The 17491-nt window shown below is 43.8% G+C and overlaps 1 protein-coding gene across 5 annotated transcripts in view; it reads right to left on the reverse strand.

The window, feature by feature from the left end:
* CDK14 (cyclin dependent kinase 14) overlaps positions 1–17491 on the reverse strand; it is a 628470-nt gene that overhangs the window by 335297 nt on the left and 275682 nt on the right. For all 5 annotated transcript variants that reach the window (XM_073677399.1, XM_073677397.1, XM_073677401.1 and 2 more), the window contains one exon: positions 13583–13645. In XM_073677399.1, the coding sequence (XP_073533500.1) occupies positions 13583–13645 (63 nt within the window). The remainder of the gene's footprint in view (positions 1–13582; positions 13646–17491) is intronic.

The following is a 17491-nucleotide window of genomic DNA, read 5'->3' on the forward strand; positions in this document are numbered from 1 at the left end:
TCCATCTATCGCATATATATCTACCCATCTAGCCATATATACATCTACCCCTCCATCTCCCACCCATCCATCTACCATCCATCCATCTATCAGGCCTCCTTCTATCAGGCCTCCATCTCCCATCCATCCATCATCCATCTCCCCATCTCCCAGCCCTCCATCTCCCATCCACCCACCCCTCCATCCATCTCCCCCTCCATCCATCTCCCAGCCTTCCATCTCCCATCCACCCACCTGTCCATCTGTCTACCCACCCATCCATATACCCCTCCATCCATCCATCCATGTACCCCTCCATCCGTCTACCCATCCATCCATCTCCCAGCCACCCATTCATCCACCTGTCCATCTGTCTACCCACCCATCCATCTACCCCTCCATCCGTCTACCCCTCCACCCGTCTACCCATCCATCCATCTACCCATCCATCCATTTAACAGCCCTCCATCTCTCATCCATCCATCCACCTGTCCATCCAGCTACCATCCATCTATCTATCCACCCATCCATCTACCACCCATCTACCCACCCATCCATCTACCCATCCATCTGTCTACCCCTCCATCTCCCACCCATCCATCCATCTACCCCTCCATCTCTCATCCATCTATCTACCATCCATCCACCTATCCATCTCCCATCCACCTGTCCATCCTTCTACCCATCCATCTGTCTACCCACCCCACCCATCCATATACCCCTCCATCCATCCACCTGTCCATCCATCTACCAATCTCCCAGCCCTCCATCTCTCATCTATCCATCCATCTCCCAGCCCTCCATCTCTCATCTATCCATCCATCTACCCATCCATCCATCTCCCATCCACCCATCCCATCTCCCCATCCATCCATCTCCCATCCATCCATCCAACCATCTCCCATCCACCTGTCCATCCTTCTACCCATCCATCTGTCTACCCACCCATACATCTACCCTTCCATCCATCTACCCCTCCATCTCCCACCCATCCATCTACTCATCCATCCATCTCCCATCCATCCACCCATCCATCTACCCATCTCCCATCATGGCAGACAAACATCTTCCATCAACTGTGCCTAAAATACAGTGAATTGTGAAAGTATTTGGCCCCCTTGAACTTTTCTACCTTTCGCCACATTTCTTGCTTCAAACATAAAGATATAAAATTCTAAATTTTTTGGGAAGAATCAACAAGTGGGACACAATCGTGAAGTGGAAGGAAATTTATTGGATATTTTATAGGGAAAATATATATTCTTGTACAGTGTTAGCCAGTAGATAGAAAAATATTCAGATTTGAGAGTCCCCAGTGGTTGATACCTTTTAATGGCCAACTGAAAAGATGGTAACAAATTGCAAGCTTTCGAGACTACGCAGGTCTCTTCATCAGGTTTAGAGGTTTAGAACAAGGACGAATCACCATCGCCACACAATAAAAAAAAAAAGAAGAAGAATAGATCTACCTGTAGCCAAGCATTTTTGTTCCCCTGATAACAGAATAAAAGAAATGAAATTACTGGTAATAAAAGGTAACTTCAAATCTCAAAGAGAAAGAAGAATCTCAGAATATAAACTGATGGTGACCTTTAACACTTTCAGAGCAGGAATGAATGTGTTGCATGGATTTATGTCATTCTACATCAACAAATGAATGTGCCCCTCAGACTTGTGAGGCCATCATAACCCTGGACCTAGTCACAGGACAATAAAACCTTCACACTCCTTATCTATTAACTGCTAAAATATTTATAGCCAAAACTGTTTATCTCTTCCATAATAACTCAGCTTTCCATCACCTGTGTTACCTATTGCATTTTTTGTGTGTCTTATTGTGTATAAATATGTGACTCTTCAGATTTTGTGGTATATTAGCCTGATGAAGAGACCTGCGTAGTCTCGAAAGCTTACAATCTGTTACCATCGTTTCAGCTAGCCATTAAAAGGTATCAACCACTGAGGACTCTCAAATCTAAATATTTTTGGATATTTTAAACTTTTTTAACAAATTCAAAACTGAAAAGTGAGGCGTGCAATATTATTTGGCCCCTTTACTTTCAGTGCAACAAACTCATTCCAGAAGTTCAGTGAGGATCTCTGAATGATCCAATGTTGTCCTAAATGACTGGTAATGATAAATAGAATCCACCTGGGTGTAATCAAGTCTCCGTATAAATGCACCTGCTCTGTGATAGTCTCAGGGTTCTGTTTCAAGTGCAGAGAGCATCATGAAGACCAAGGAACACACCAGGCAGGTCCGAGATACTCTTGTGGCGAAGTTTAAAGCCGGATTTGGATACAAAAAGATGTCCCAAGTTTTAAACATCTCAAGAAGCACTGTGCAAGCGATCATATTGAAATGGAAGGAGTATCAGACCACTGCAAATCTACCAAGACCCGGCCGCCCCTCTAAACTTTCATCTCGAACAAGGACAAGACTGATCAGAGATGCAGCCAAAAGGCCCATGATCACTCTGGATGAACTGCAGAGATCTACAGCTGAGGTGGGAGAGTCTGTCTATAGGACAACAATCAGTTGTACACTGCACAAATCTGGCCTTTATGGAAGAGAGGCAAGAAGAAAGCCATTTCTCAAAGATATCCATAAAAAGTCTCGTTTGAAGTTTGCCACAAGCCACCTGGGAGACACACCAAACATGTGGAATAAGGTGCTCTGGTCAGATGAAACCAAAATCGAACTTTTTGGCCACAATGCAAAACTATATGTTTGGAGTAAAAGCAACACAGCTCATCACCCTCAAAACACCATCCCCACTGTCAAACATGGTGGTGGCAGCATCATGTTTTGGGCATGCTTTTCTTCAGCAGGGACAGGGAAGATGCTTAAAATTGATGGGAAGATGGACGGAGCCAAATACAGGACCATTCTGGAAGAAAACCTGTTGGAAGTCTGCAAAAGACCTGAGACTGGGACGGAGATTTATCTTCCAACAAGACAATGATCCCAAACATAAAGCAAAATCTACAATGGAATGGTTCAAAAATAAACGTATCCAGGTGTTAGAATGACCAAGTCAAAGTCCAGACCTGAATCAAATCGAGAATCTGTGGAAAGAGCTGAAAACTGCTGTTCACAAACGCCCTCCATCCAACCTCAATGAGCTTGAGCTGTTTTGCAAGGAAGAATGGGCAAGAATTTCAGCCTCTCGATGTGCAAAACTGATAGAGACATACCCCAAGAGACTTGCAGCTGTAATCGCAGCAAAAGGTGGCGCTACAAAGTATTAACTCAAGGGGGGTCGGAATAATATTGCACGCCCCACTTTTTAGTTTTTAATTTGTTAAAAAAAGTTTAAAATATCCAATAAATTTCGTTCCACTTCACGATTGTGTCCCACTTGTTGTTGAGTCTTCCCAAAAAAATTTGAATTTTTATATCTTTATGTTTGAAGCCAGAAATGTGGCAAAAGGTAGAAAAGTTCAAGGGGGCCAAATACTTTCACATTGCACTGTATATCCATAAAAAGAATAAAAACATAAGTGACAGTTTTTAAGAAAATTCACTATAATTTTCATGAACAGCTCAATATTTAAAATGACAGAAATACAGAAGAGAAGTAAGAGGTGGATCCGAGGAGAGCGGCAGATCATTACAGATCTACGTAGTAGAAAGATGGATCGTGACCAGACAATGGTGATGACACAATCACAAACAAAGCCCAAAATGTCAGGTCAAAGATAATCTGTAGATTATTGATTTCTGCTCATCGAAAAAAGAAAAAAAACAGTAACTTCCAGCTGTTTTATTATGTGGTCTGGTAGAATAGTCTTTAGATCAATAGAATATATTAATCATAGGATTCATCATTTGTGGGGGGTTTGAAGTCACTTTTCTTTTTTTTGTCTGATAGTATTGGTTGACCAAATTCTTCAAAATAACACACATATTTTTGTGAATTTTGAACCAAATAAAAAATGCTTTTTGTCTTTATCTTTTTTGCCCCTTTTTAGCGGAAAACATCTCACTTTTCGCTAAAATAGCACAAAATTTGAACCATAATATCTGGCATACATAAAATCACTCAAGGGTGGAGGTGAAGCACATTTCTAACAATTTTTGGTACATTTTAAAAAGCTGAAACTGTTGAATCAGCCAAAAATGTCTGGTAGCCCTAGAGTCCAACAAGTGCACATTAAAAATAAAACGCAAAAAAAAAAACAAGATGAACATATATAAAATAGAGTTAAAGAGAGATGCAAATAAAAAAAAATAAGTTGCAAATAGGAAAAAAAAGAAAAACACCAAAAACTAGACAAAAAAAGGATCAATTGTAATGAAGAATCGAGCCCAACGTGTTTATAAAAAAACTCTTTATTTTTGTGTAATAAACTATGTAATGCCTAATTTCTCCTATGATGGCGCTGCAAAGGACTTAAACACTTACTACTAAGTTCCCCAGTAAATCACAAGTGATCGCTGTGGGTCACAGCAGCAGAAATGGTTTCTGATCAGCTCATTAGTGTTACAACAATTGTGCACCCTGCAGCGCTCTTCTCCCCATCAAAAAATGCTGCTACTCTTCAGAAATGTAAGATTATCACAATTTCTTGAGATTTGTTTGCAATAGGCAGGAGAGCGATGGGTGGAGAACATTGCCAAACACTGTGTGCATTACCGCGCCCCCACTTTTAGATCATGCCCCCTTTGGCCCATTTCTCGCCCCTCTGAATGTATCTGGACACCGCGGTACTGACGGTTGACCGTGGTGATCTGCACATGAAAGGTTGAGGAATCGCTACCAGCTGACCATCTAATGTGTAGGATAGCCTCCCGACAGAATATGTTGGGGTACATAAGGATTGGGTGGGTGGAATTTAAGCAGATTATCTTTTTATTCGGCAGCTGTATGAGCCGCTAACAAATGACTCTGGCAGGAGCTCTCTCATTGAGAACAAGGGAAAACTATTGGGATAGCCGAATAGCTATCTAATGGCATGCAGAAGGCTTCAGGCTGCCCCATTGCCAGACATGCTCCTCGTTCCCCAATTACTGCTTCCTGACAGGGTTACAGGTTTTGCTTGTCAAGATCATCAGGGAGCTAAAACTTGATTTCCTTGTCTTCACTTACTGACAAGAGCAGGCAGTGTCGGACTGAGGTGCCAAGGGCACACCAGTAACATTGACTTTGAGGGACCCATTTTTCTCCTGCATGCAAATATTACACTACCCTAGTTCCCAAATTTACCTACACCTTTATATAATAATAAACTGGGTATTTTAGTAAATGAATGATGAGATGTTGCTTTTTTCTATGCCAAGAGAATCAAGGGAATTCTGCCAAGTACAGCCCATACAGTGAGGTTGGTGGCCCATCTCTGCACAGGAGCCCACAAGGGGATTCCTCTGTTCCCCTATGGGCCAGTCCGAGCCTAAGCGCAGGCACTGGATGGTTGTCTTCTCTTCTTACCAGGCTGCCACACCTCTCATTTGTCTTACACATTTATGAACCGTTATGCCACACACTGAACCACTTCCTGCAGATCAGCCCTTTATATATAGTCATAATCAAGATAACACAGGTTATCCATTTACACGTCCAGAGAGGAACAAACAGACAAACTTTTTTTAAAGCAAGAGGAGCAGAACCTAACAAAGGTTCCACACATGTGTTCTACGGTACACACTGAAGGACTTCCTGGCCAGCAGCCCTATATATATTTTCCACGTACGAGAAAAACTGAACTATTATTTTCATCTGACTTTGATCACAGTTTGGTCCAAGTTTTATTGTGTTTTTCTAGTATGTGGAGGAAAAAAAAAAGGATTTTGAACCTCCTCTGTTTTCACAATCCATGAAAGTCGGACTGCACTGGATGTCATCTGAGCACAGTCCGATTTTTTAACGGACCCATAGACTTGCATTGGGAATTTTGAGCCGACCCTTGGATTAAAAGCAGACATGTCTCTGCGATTTTTCGCAGACAACTTGGGTTGTGAAAAATCACGGGCATGTGAACAGTACCATAGATTATCATAGGTACAAGTGCTATTCATGAAAAACACAGATAGCACCCGTATTCAAAAACGGACGTGTGAATGAGGCCTAATGAAGTACATCAGGTTTTTTATCAGTTTGAAAGTAATCCAGAATTTTAGCTTACTGGATCCTTTTCAATGATTACTGGATTATAGCCTTCCACACATGTGCTGTATGGCACACACCGAAATGACCTCCTGCATTGCAGATATACACTGATCAAAAAAATAAAGGGAACACTTAAATAACATATCCTAGATCTGAATGAATGAAATATTCTCATTGAATACTTTGTTCTGTACAAAGTTGAATGTGCTGACAACAAAATCACACAAAAATCATCAATGCAAATCAAATTTATTAACCAATGGAGGCCTGGATTTGGAGTCACCCCCAAAATTAAAGTGGAAAAACACACTACAGGCTGATCCAACTTTAATGTAATGTCCTTAAAACAAGTCAAAATGAGGCTCAGTATTGTGTGTGGCCTCCACGTGCCTGTGTGCCCTCCCTACAACGCCTGGGCATGCTCCTGATGAGGTTGCGGATGGTCTCCTGTGGGATCTCCTCCCAGACCTGGACTAAAGCATCCGCCAACTCCTGGACAGTCTGTGGTGCAACGTGACGTTGGTGGATGGAGCGAGACATGATGTCCCAGATGTCCTCAATCGGATTCAGGTCTGGGGAACGGGCGGGCCAGTCCATAGCTTCAATGCCTTCATCTTGCAGGAACTGCTGACACACTCCAGCCACATGAGGTCTGGCATTGTCCTGCATTAGGAGGAACCCAGGGCCAACCACACCAGCATATGGTCTCACAAGGGGTCTGAGGATCTCATCTCGGTACCTAATGGCAGTCAGGCTACCTCTGGTGAGCACATGGAGGGCTGTGCGGCCCTCCAAAGAAATGCCACCCCACACCATTACTGACCCACTGCCAAAACGGTCATGCTGAAGGATGTTGCAGGCAGCAGATCGCTCTCCACGACGTCTCCAGATTCTGTCACGTCTGTCTCATGTGCTCAGTGTGAACCTGCTTTCATCTGTGAAGAGCACACGGCGCCAGTGACGACTTTGCCAATCCTGGTGTTCTGTGGCAAATGCCAAGCGTCCTGCACGGTGTTGGGCTGTGAGCACAACCCCTATCTGTGGACGTCAGGCCCTCATACCACCCTCATGGAGTCGGTTTCTAACCATTTGTGCAGACACATGCACATTTGTGGCCTGCTGGAGGTCATTTTGCAGGGCTCTGGCAGTGCTCCTCCTGTTCCTCCTTGCACAAAGGCGGAGGTAGCGGTCCTGCTGCTGGGTTTTTGCCCTCCTACGGCCCCCTCCACGTCTCCTGCTGTACTGGCCTGTCTCCTGGTAGCGCCTCCAGCCTCTGGACACTACGCTGACAGACACAGCAAACCTTCTTGCCACAGCTCGCATTGATGTGCCATCCTGGATGAGCTGCACTACCTGAGCAACTTCTATGGGTTGTAGAGTCCGTCTCATGCTACCACGAGTGTGAAAGCACAACCAACATTTAAAAGTGACCAAAACATCAGCCAGAAAGCATTGGTACTGAGATGTGGTCTGTGGTCCCCACCTGCAGAACCACTCCTTTATTGAGGGTGTCTTGATAATTGCCAATAATTTCCATCTATTGTCTGTTCCATTTGCACAACAGCCTGTGAAATTGATTGTCAATCAGTGTTGCTTCCTAAGTGGACAGTTTGATTTCACAGAAGTTTGATTTACTTGGAGTTATATTCTGTTGTTTAAGTGTTCCCTTTATTTTTTTGAACAGTGTATATATATTCATTAAGACAGGCATTACACTCAATTTCGTTGGACCCATGGCGTTCACTACAGTTAAGGGGTCAGCCCTATGTTCAGGGTCCTTGTTTACAACGATCATCCCTCGCTTCGGGGAGGACTCGTCCTGCTCTGAGTTACACTTACAATCCATTAATTTTAATGGGCAGTATGTAATCCATAATTTCACCAGTGGTGGAGCTGCAGTGATGTTGAAAATTCCCAATCAGTCTTCAACATAGATTACCGCAGATCACGGTGGGCCCCAGCGACCAGGCGTGCAAAAATATACAGTACAGACCAAAAGTTTGGACACACCTTCTCATTTAAAGATTTTTCTGTATTTTCTTGACTATGGAAATTGTACATTCACACTGAAGGCATCAAAACTATGAATTAACACATGTGGAATTATATACTTAACAAAAAAGTGTGAAACAACTGAAAATATGTCTTATATTTTAGGTTCTTCAAAGTAGCCACCTTTGGCTTTGATGACTGCTTTGCACACTCTTGGCATTCTCTTGATGAGCTTCAAGAGGTAGTCACCGGAAATGGTCTTCCAACAATCTTGAAGGAGTTCCCAGAGATGCTTAGCACTTGTTGGCCCTTTTACCTTCACTCTGCGGTACAGCTCTCCCCAAACCATCTCGATTGGGTTCAGGTCTGGTGACTGTGGAGGCCAGGTCATCTGGCGTAGCACCCCATCACTCTCCTTCTTGGTCAAATAGCCCTTACACAGCCTGGAGGTGTGTTTGGGGTCATTGTCCTGTTGAAAAATAAATGATGGTCCAACTAAACGCAAACCGGATAGAATAGCATGCCGCTGCAAGATGCTGTGGTAGCCATGCTGGTTCAATATGCCTTCAATTTTGAATAAATCCCCAACAGTGTCACCAGCAAAGCCCCCCCACACCATCACACCTCCTCCTCCATGCTTCACGGTGGAAACCAGGCATGTAGAGTCCATCCGTTCACCTTTTCTGCGTCGCACAAAGACACGGTGGATGGAACCAAAGATCTCAAATTTGGACTCATCAGACCAAAGCACAGATTTCCACTGGTCTAATGTCCATTCCTTATGTTCTTTAGCCCAAACAAGTCTCTTCTGCTTGTTGCCTGTCCTTAGCAGTGGTTTCCTAGCAGCTATTATACCATGAAGGCCAGCTGCACAAAGTCTCCTCTTAACAGTTGTTGTAGAGATGTGTCTGCTGCTAGAACTCTGTGTGGCATTGACCTGGTCTCTAATCTGAGCTGCTGTTAACCTGCGATTTCTGAGGCTGGTGACTCAGATAAACTTATCCTCAGAAGCAGAGGTGACTCTTGGTCTTCCTTTCCTGGGGCGGTCCTCATGTGAGCAAGTTTCTTTCTAGCATTTGATGGTTTTTGCAACTGCACTTGGGGACACTTTCAAAGTTTTCCCAATTTTTCGGACTGACTGACCTTCATTTCTTAAAGTAATGATGGCCACTCGTTTTTCTTTACTTAGAATTTGTACAGTCTATTCAGTAGGACTATCAGCTGTGTATCCACCTGACTTCTGCACAACACAACTGATGGTCCCAACCCCATTTATAAGTCAAGAAATCCCACTTATTAAACCTGACAGGACACACCTGTGAAGTGAAAACCATTTCCGGTGACTACCTCTTGAATCTCATCAAGAGAATGCCAAGAGTGTGCAAAGCAGTCATCAAAGCAAAAGGTGGCTACTTTGAAGAACCTAGAATATAAGACATATTTTCAGTTGTTTCACACTTTTTTGTTAAGTATATAATTCCACGTGTTAATTCATAGTTTTGATGCCTTCAGTGTGAATATACAATTTTCATAGTCATGAAAATACAGAAAAATCTTTAAATGAGAAGGTGTGTCCAAACTTTTGGTCTGTACTGTGTATCTAAAAAAATGGCAATTTCCGACGACCTTGTGATGTGAATGACAGTATAAAAGCACCAAAACAAGAGGAAGTGATTCATATAAGTAACTTGTCGATGGATCATCTAATTTAAATAGATGGTTAGACAAGAGAGTGCTGGACTGGATCGCATCCAGCGTGACACCCGCTATTGTTTCAGACAGCTTTATTAAGGGTCTTGCTGAATTCGCCCGTTCAGTCTGAAAACAGAGATGTTGTGTGGACGGCATCATTAATACGGGCTCCCCCAGACTCTGGACACAAGCCAGTATTGTATCCGCTATGTTAATATCAAACCAATTCATCCCATTTATCATCCGCTGCCACCGCCGGAAAGATCTGTACTAAACTGCTAATTTTAGAAAGGGATTATGGAAAAATTCTAAAAAGAGGCCTGAGACCAACTAATGTTATGGAAAAAAGAATAAAAGGGTCAGAGGGTCAGAGGGCCGGAGGCTGTAACAATAAAGCAGCAGAAAACGTAGAAAGAATATTTTTAATGGTGTAATGTGTCATTCATTATTACTTTATACCTTTGATTTGTAAAATGCTGCGGAACATATCGGCACTTTCTAAAGAAAGATGATTAACTGGTTGTCTGAATAGTTAGTTTCAGGAACGCACCACTCTGCTGCCTCTCGGCTTCCTTGTTGCAAAGAGGCGGTGTGCTCCTCAAGATTGGTAGCTTGGATGGGCGGCATGGCTGAGCCGCTGACCCAAACTGTGCCCTCTCTGATACTGATAGCACAGGCAGCTTCGGAAAAGCACGGAAAGCTCGACAGATGCATTCAGCTAATCCGTCCAGACTCAGTGCAGTGCTTACAAGCTCCAAAACAAAGAGCTTGCAAGTGTTGCTCTCCGTCCCTAGGAAACAAGGCTCAGAGCAGCACCTACAAGCTCTAAGACAAAGAATTTGCAAGCTTTGCGGTCTCTGCCTAAGAAACAGGGTTCAGAGCAGCACTTACAAGATCTAAGACAACGTGCTTGCAAGTGTTGCAATCCTTGCCTAGGAAACAAGTTTTGGAGCAGCACTTACAAGCTCTAAGACAAAGAGCCTGTAAGTGACGCGCCCCCTGGGCCGCGTGTGCACGCATGAGGGTTACTCGGAGCCGGGTCTCTGGGGGTTGTAGTCTCCGTGGCGGCGACCCGGTCCCATGGCTTAGGGTGGTCAAACCAGAGGCAGTCTTTTATAGGGTTTTTATGATTTAATGTCCGACTACACCCCCCGTGGATTGCGGCTATTATGAACCGCCGCTGCAAGGCAGTCCACTGAGGCTGATGGTGTGTGCAGCAGAGATAGTATAACTCCCCACGGGAAGAGTGTATCCCCAGGGCAGGGTAGTAGGATGCTGGGGGTGATGGTGCAGACGCAGCAGAAATCACACAGAGTCAGTGGTGCAGTCCAGGGTCTTTTACTCACAGTTGTTATCCGAGTCACTTCTGCCGGCAATAACTGCCCGAGCCGTGCTGCGTCCACCAGGTGAGGAGCTCGGTCAACCCCCAGGCAACTCAGGAGTATGGCACAGGACCCCCTTATATCCTTTCTCTGGCCTCTCGTGCTCCACCAGTGACCACACTTCTGTCCAGCTGCCTCGGGCCTTCTCTTGGTGAAACCTGTCACCGGTTTCCCTGATCCTATGTGGGGCCTTCTTAGTGGGTGTAGCTGGGGGTCGCACCAATATATGATCACGACCTCCGGTCTTTGGCTGAGGGATAATTTACCTCCACCAACTTGGGAATCCGGTACCCTTATTCTGCCTGACCCTTCACCCGATATCTCGTGGGTTCTTAGGGTCCCTTCTGCCTTCTTGTTTCTGGAGCCTTTCTACTCCTCTTTCTCTCCACCTTTCTTCCTTCCTTCTCCTTCTCCTCTTCTTCTCTGGCCCCGGCCTTCACCCTAGGCCTGCCTCGTGGAGCTGAGCTCAGGCTGAGCCGCAGCTCCCTGTCAGCTCTTTCTCTCTGCTGCTCTGACTGACTGAACGAACTGAACTCCCTCCTAAGATGGCCCCCACCTTTTATCTACTTTACTGTGTCTGAGCTCAGGTGACCTGCAACCAATGAGCTCCTTCCTATGCTCCAGAAACCGTCCCCTTCGCTCCTACATCACTGGGTTCTCTCCCCCCTCCCCACTCCAGCCAGGGACATGGTCAGTTGTGCCTGCATATATATATAAATGGGAGCACCGTCGAGCTGTCCCCTGGAAATGAGGAGTGTGTGTATGTATATGTGCAGCTAACTGAGTCCTGGTCCACACTCCATCCTTACCTGGGAGTGGAATACCACACCTCTGGTTGAGGTGCAATACCCCTGTAGCAACGGAACCCTCGGGGTGCTACATAAGCGCTGTGATCCTTGCCTAGAATACCAACCACCTCTAATAGACAGCAGAGGTGGCCGGTAACCATAGCAAAGTAAAAAATGAAATTCCATTCATTCTTGAAAAAGGAGGATTTTTAATACGAAGTGATCTGCAAAGTTTGTTGTTTTTACAAACAATTTGCATTTTTACCTATTAAAGAACTTGAGAATAGCCCTTTAATACTAATTTCATACTTTATTTTTATTACTGTACATTAAAGGGGTTGTACCAAGTATATGAGTTATCCTCTATTGGTAGGAGAGGTGCTAACTTGCTGAGTTGGTTGGGGGTCTGACTACTGGAACCATCAAGGATCCTGAAAAGGGGGCTGTCCGCTCCATTCATTGTCTATGGGACTGCCAACAATAGCCAAATACTGCATCTGCCATTTCAGCAACGTCATAGAGAACGAAAGGAGCAGATGTGGCATGCTCACCCTGCGCTCTATACACCACCATTCTGTGTGTACAAGAATAACAGTAAAAATTAGAGGTCATGTGCATATTCGGCGTAGATAAGGAGAACATCAGAATCTTTTCTGAGACCAAACAACTGAAGCCCACCACTGGTGAAGACAGAGGCAGAGAGACACATGAGCCAGGTTCTTCATTCTTTGTCTGCGAATGCTAAAGTTACGGTCAACTTAAAGGACATGGAGCCAATCTAATACAGGGGCTACTTTATACACAAGCTCCATAAGCATTGGGGGCTACGTCCATACCTCCCACCTGCCCCATTATTAGTGGAATTGATTCATGAAATAAGTCTTAGAGGGAGTAAGTATGCACCAAGGTGGCTATTCCTTGATAGGGTGGTTCTTAAATATATAGCTTTAATGGGGATTCCAAAGCTGAGAGGTATAGCTACTAGAGATGAGCGAATCAATTTGCAAGACCCATGTCCAACGGCCACGTGAGCCATTTATGGCTACCGAAATGGAATCCTGCGATCCTGGAAAAATCTTTTTTGATTTGTAGGCTTGGAAAGACGCTTACTGATCAAAACAGGAATAGGGGATTCCAGCAGGTAGGAGGGTATGCAGGGCTCCCGTCTGGCGGCCATAGACCACTGACTTAGCCGCTGAACCAGCGTCCTGCAAATAGATTCGCTCATCTCTAGGGGCAACGTCTACAGTAAATACATTATAGTTATGTTGAGTTTTATCTGATACATCATCACCTAAATATATTAGTAAACCCCTACTTATATAGTATCCACCCCTGGCCACCAGGGTGCGCACACATTAGGCAGGCCATTCACGTTAGATAGAAGTTGGCTGAGAATTCGGCCATCTCTCCCGACTCCCCTATACACTCCTCTGGCAATTGCTTATCCCCCAACATTTGGCGGGGCCAAATAAAAAGGATCGGCCGCCATTGAAATTCCAATGGCCGGATCCTTCTATCCCTGACTTCATCTATAGGGGAACAGTCACATACATATTAACTGGTTCTCCAATCCCACCGAAATTGGTGGATTTATCCGACTTTTATCTAATAATCTCAGTTGTTCATTATGTCTTACCTTCACATTATCAGGATGTAGACCCCCGGGGTATTTGTCCATGTACTGACACAGATCTGTATGCTGAAAGACAGAAACAGAAACCAGAATTACCATCTCCGAAAATCACATCTCACTGCTTCACTGAGCAAACAGACATCTCAATAAATTGATGAGATCCACAACTGCGAGTTTAATTATTTTCACTAATTCCCCCCAGAATCAGTGAATTAAGGGTCAAATTGTGAAATGCAGATTTAATCAAAACATTCTTTATTAGTCGGTCAGGCGACCCATGTACAGTCACGCGCTGCTCTTAATGGTCTGTGTCAGATGTAACCACCGCCAGTGGCTTTTTGGTCATGTAAAGTCATCTGTATAACCTAATAGAGTATAAAAGTAGGGGTTCTTTTTAGGAATCGGTCCAGTGACCTTTTTACCATCACAGATTTGTTCTTAATGACCCAGGTCAGGGTCTAAGTACAATATAAACACCATCTTTGGCATTTTGCTCAAGTGATGTCGTCTATATACCCAAATAGGGCTAAGAAAAACATAGGAGATAAAAATTTACCTTTACTGATCAAACTAATCTCCTGTTCTGATCATTATCTAGTCCCCAATGGTCCAGTCTCGATGACGGAAAATGTCAGGAGGACAGTCACCACTGCAGGCAGTGATGGGCTGAACAGACATTTCTAGGAACTGTGGGGACCATGTAAGCATTGGAAAGGGAAATGACTGATCTGCAAGGATGAGTATTACTTTTTTTTTATCTAATTAAAAGGTGTTGTCCACTTCTTGAGATAATTTTTTTTTTTTTACTAAACGCGTGCATACTGTATTTGAGGCTAACAATCATTTTTTACAATTAGGTTTGATTAAAAATTGTGCTCAGTTTGGCTTTTACAGTTTTACAGGATCTTTGTCTTCTTGCACATACAAAAAAAAATAGCTACAAACTATCCCTTCTTAACAAGCTCACTGATGGATTTTCATTCTGCATCCAGCAAAAGAACACAGAGGCTTTAGATGGCAAACGGTGCAACATTTTTCTAAACACACCCAATTAAAAAATTATTTCTAACTCAATGTAAAAAAAAAAAGTCCTCAAAATTGGACAAGTTCTTTAACCCCTTTTAAAGGTATTTTTTTTATCCATTACCCCACTAAAGAACCGCCATTAACGTGGTTATCCAGCATTAGAAAGCCATGGCTGCTTTTGAGGTTAATAGGGTTGAGGTGTAGTAACATCCAAAAACCTAAGACAAGTTTGGTGCTGTTTTTGGAAGAAAGCAGCCTGGATAATCTCTTTAATATGTTACCATTAATAAAATATTTGGAGAATAAACATAATCATCAAATTTTGATGTTTTTTGTTTATTTTTTAAATATCTAATAAAAAAAAATGTTTGAAAACCAAGCTCTGCAATTTTTGCTTTGATACCAGCAATTTCACTACAGGGAGCCTCCATCTCCGCTTAATGGATACCTCCTACGAGGAGTAATTTCACAGAAATTCATGCCATGGTTTTATATCAATATCTCACTGAAATCCTTATCTCTAGCGCTCGCAGCAGGCAGCTCCTGAGAGATTTCAGCTCTGGCTGAATACATAGGTAATAATAAAGAAGTGAAATGAAGTCATCTGGAAGGGTAATGAGACTACACTGTACATGGGTGCAGAATCGTACCTCGGTGCTACACGACATTGCATTGGTGCAGAGAGAATAATCTGCCGTGATGCCGATTGTACAATTGTAATATAAATGTGAGCTCGCTTACTAACTGAGACTTATTATATTGTACGAAAACCTCTGCATAGGATCTTAAAACCAAAGTATCCTGCAATTTGTCCTCTTCCTCCAATAAACCTGCTTCTTTGGTACGTGGACTCATTTTATTCTAATTTTCATTTTTCCATTGCCTTAATATGGTTAAATTTGCAAGATTGCCAAGTCCGGAAGCTAGCACATGGAACAGCATAAAAAAATGGAAACATGCCTAGAGTGCACATGGTCCAAATTTAACAAAGGTGGAAATGCAACCATCTCATAGAGACGCCTGGGACGACCACAGAAGTTAACACCTAAACAGGAACATCTTCTGATGAGGAGGGTTGTAGAAAATTCACATGAACGTTCACTGAAGTTATCTAAAGTAGAAAGCCAAACCAGGCTGAGTGTTTCCCGTGACACAACATGGCGTCAGTCGTCAGCACCGGCCTCAACCGCATTCACTTGAACGATAACCCGGCCAGTCCGAGCTCCAACTCATCACTCCTTGCCTCTGATGCTGCAAGGTATCGAGCCATCATCTCTCCGCCACTCTGCACAGCATGAAGCTTCTCCCTCGACTGCTGCCGGTCCTTATCTGACCATAGGCTTTCTGCTCCCCAGACCCTGTGTCATCTGACATGTCCGCCACATAGCATTCAGCAACTCTGCCTTCGCCACCGCCTCCCGCGCTCACCGTTTTTCATTTTGCACCGCACCTTCCTCGGCACACACCTTCCATCTTGGGCCGCGTCTTGGCAGCAGAGCATACCCTCTTCCGGGCCAACACTCCAGTGGGCTTGCGCTCCCAGGCACCATTCACTCCCATGAAAGGTGGATCTTCTTCTCAGCTCACCAGCCATCGCCATCTTTGAGCACATGCTTCTGGACTCCATGTTGGGCCATCTATCTTCAGGCACCCCCTCGTCTGCTCTACAGGTCTTCTGTACCCCGGGTCTTCTGTACCCCAAATGCTTCCTGGGGGGGAAACCACATCCTGCCAACTACGCCATTTCAGGTGTAAGGGGTAAATTAGGCCGACATCTATATCCGCGCCCCTAAACACTTTATATAGAGTTCCTTGGGTGTGTGTGATTGTGGTTCTGGGGTGGACACCTTCAGGATATACTCTGGCACCAATTGTGCGGCACCGGAACCCTTTAAACTCATGAAGAAACCAGATTAGATTGCAAAAATAAAGTCCTTTTTACTAAGAATAAAACTTATATACAGAGGGTAAGCAGGAATAAAGCTTGCTGTTTTCTTCTGCATAATACAGAGGCACATTGTTAGTGGTTATGGAATGTCAGGTGAACACAGATGGGCAGACAAAGACGCATATTCATGGCACGGCAGAGGTATCCTCAACGGACCTCCGCAACCAGACCGGCTGCTTCTATTCATTAATCACTTCTATAAAACAATATATAAAAAGAAAAAAGTAAATTACTGAAAAACATTAGTGTCTACAGCAACTGGTATATACTGTATTTGCATTTCTATACATTTGCTATATTGTAAAAAAAAAAAATTGTGCTTATGGTTTGCATTTATTAGAACAATACAAGCCACAATACATTGATACTATAGGTATTATCTGGCTTTATTTATTTTATCGCTTTGGACAATACTTACTAATTTGAAGGGTGCACTGATGAAGACTGTCCCTGTCCTGTGACTCCAGGGATCAGCTGTAATCAGCTGGGAAACCTGGTAGAAAGTGCTCAGTTTGCCTGCAGCACCCCCACAGGAAAAATGAGGCATTACCATATATATAAATGGACTGTGTCATAAAGGACAGATCCTCTACAGTGAGTGACACTCTTTGTACTTAGTCTCTGTTTTGATCAAGAACTGAGGATTCTGAACAGAAGACTTTCTATAAACCCAGGATTCCCTGGACAGCTGGGTCTTGTCCATAGTAAGCAATCTATCTTATATTACTCAAATTTTCAATTTAAAGAGGTTGTTCATTATTTTATCATTAATGACCTATCCCTACGATAGGTCATCAATGTCTGATTGGTCAGGGTCCGACACCCGGCGCCCCCACCTATCAACTTTCCTCGGTGTCGAAGGCCGATGGAAGGAAATACTCCATTTCGGATCTGCCCCGTTTTCTGATAGTGGCCGCGTCAGGGAACTGCACATCTGC

Source organism: Phyllobates terribilis, unplaced genomic scaffold (assembly GCF_046119375.1).
Source record: "Phyllobates terribilis strain yellow unplaced genomic scaffold, ASM4611937v1 Scaffold_4__5_contigs__length_816908805, whole genome shotgun sequence".
Classification (NCBI taxonomy): domain Eukaryota; kingdom Metazoa; phylum Chordata; class Amphibia; order Anura; family Dendrobatidae; genus Phyllobates; species Phyllobates terribilis.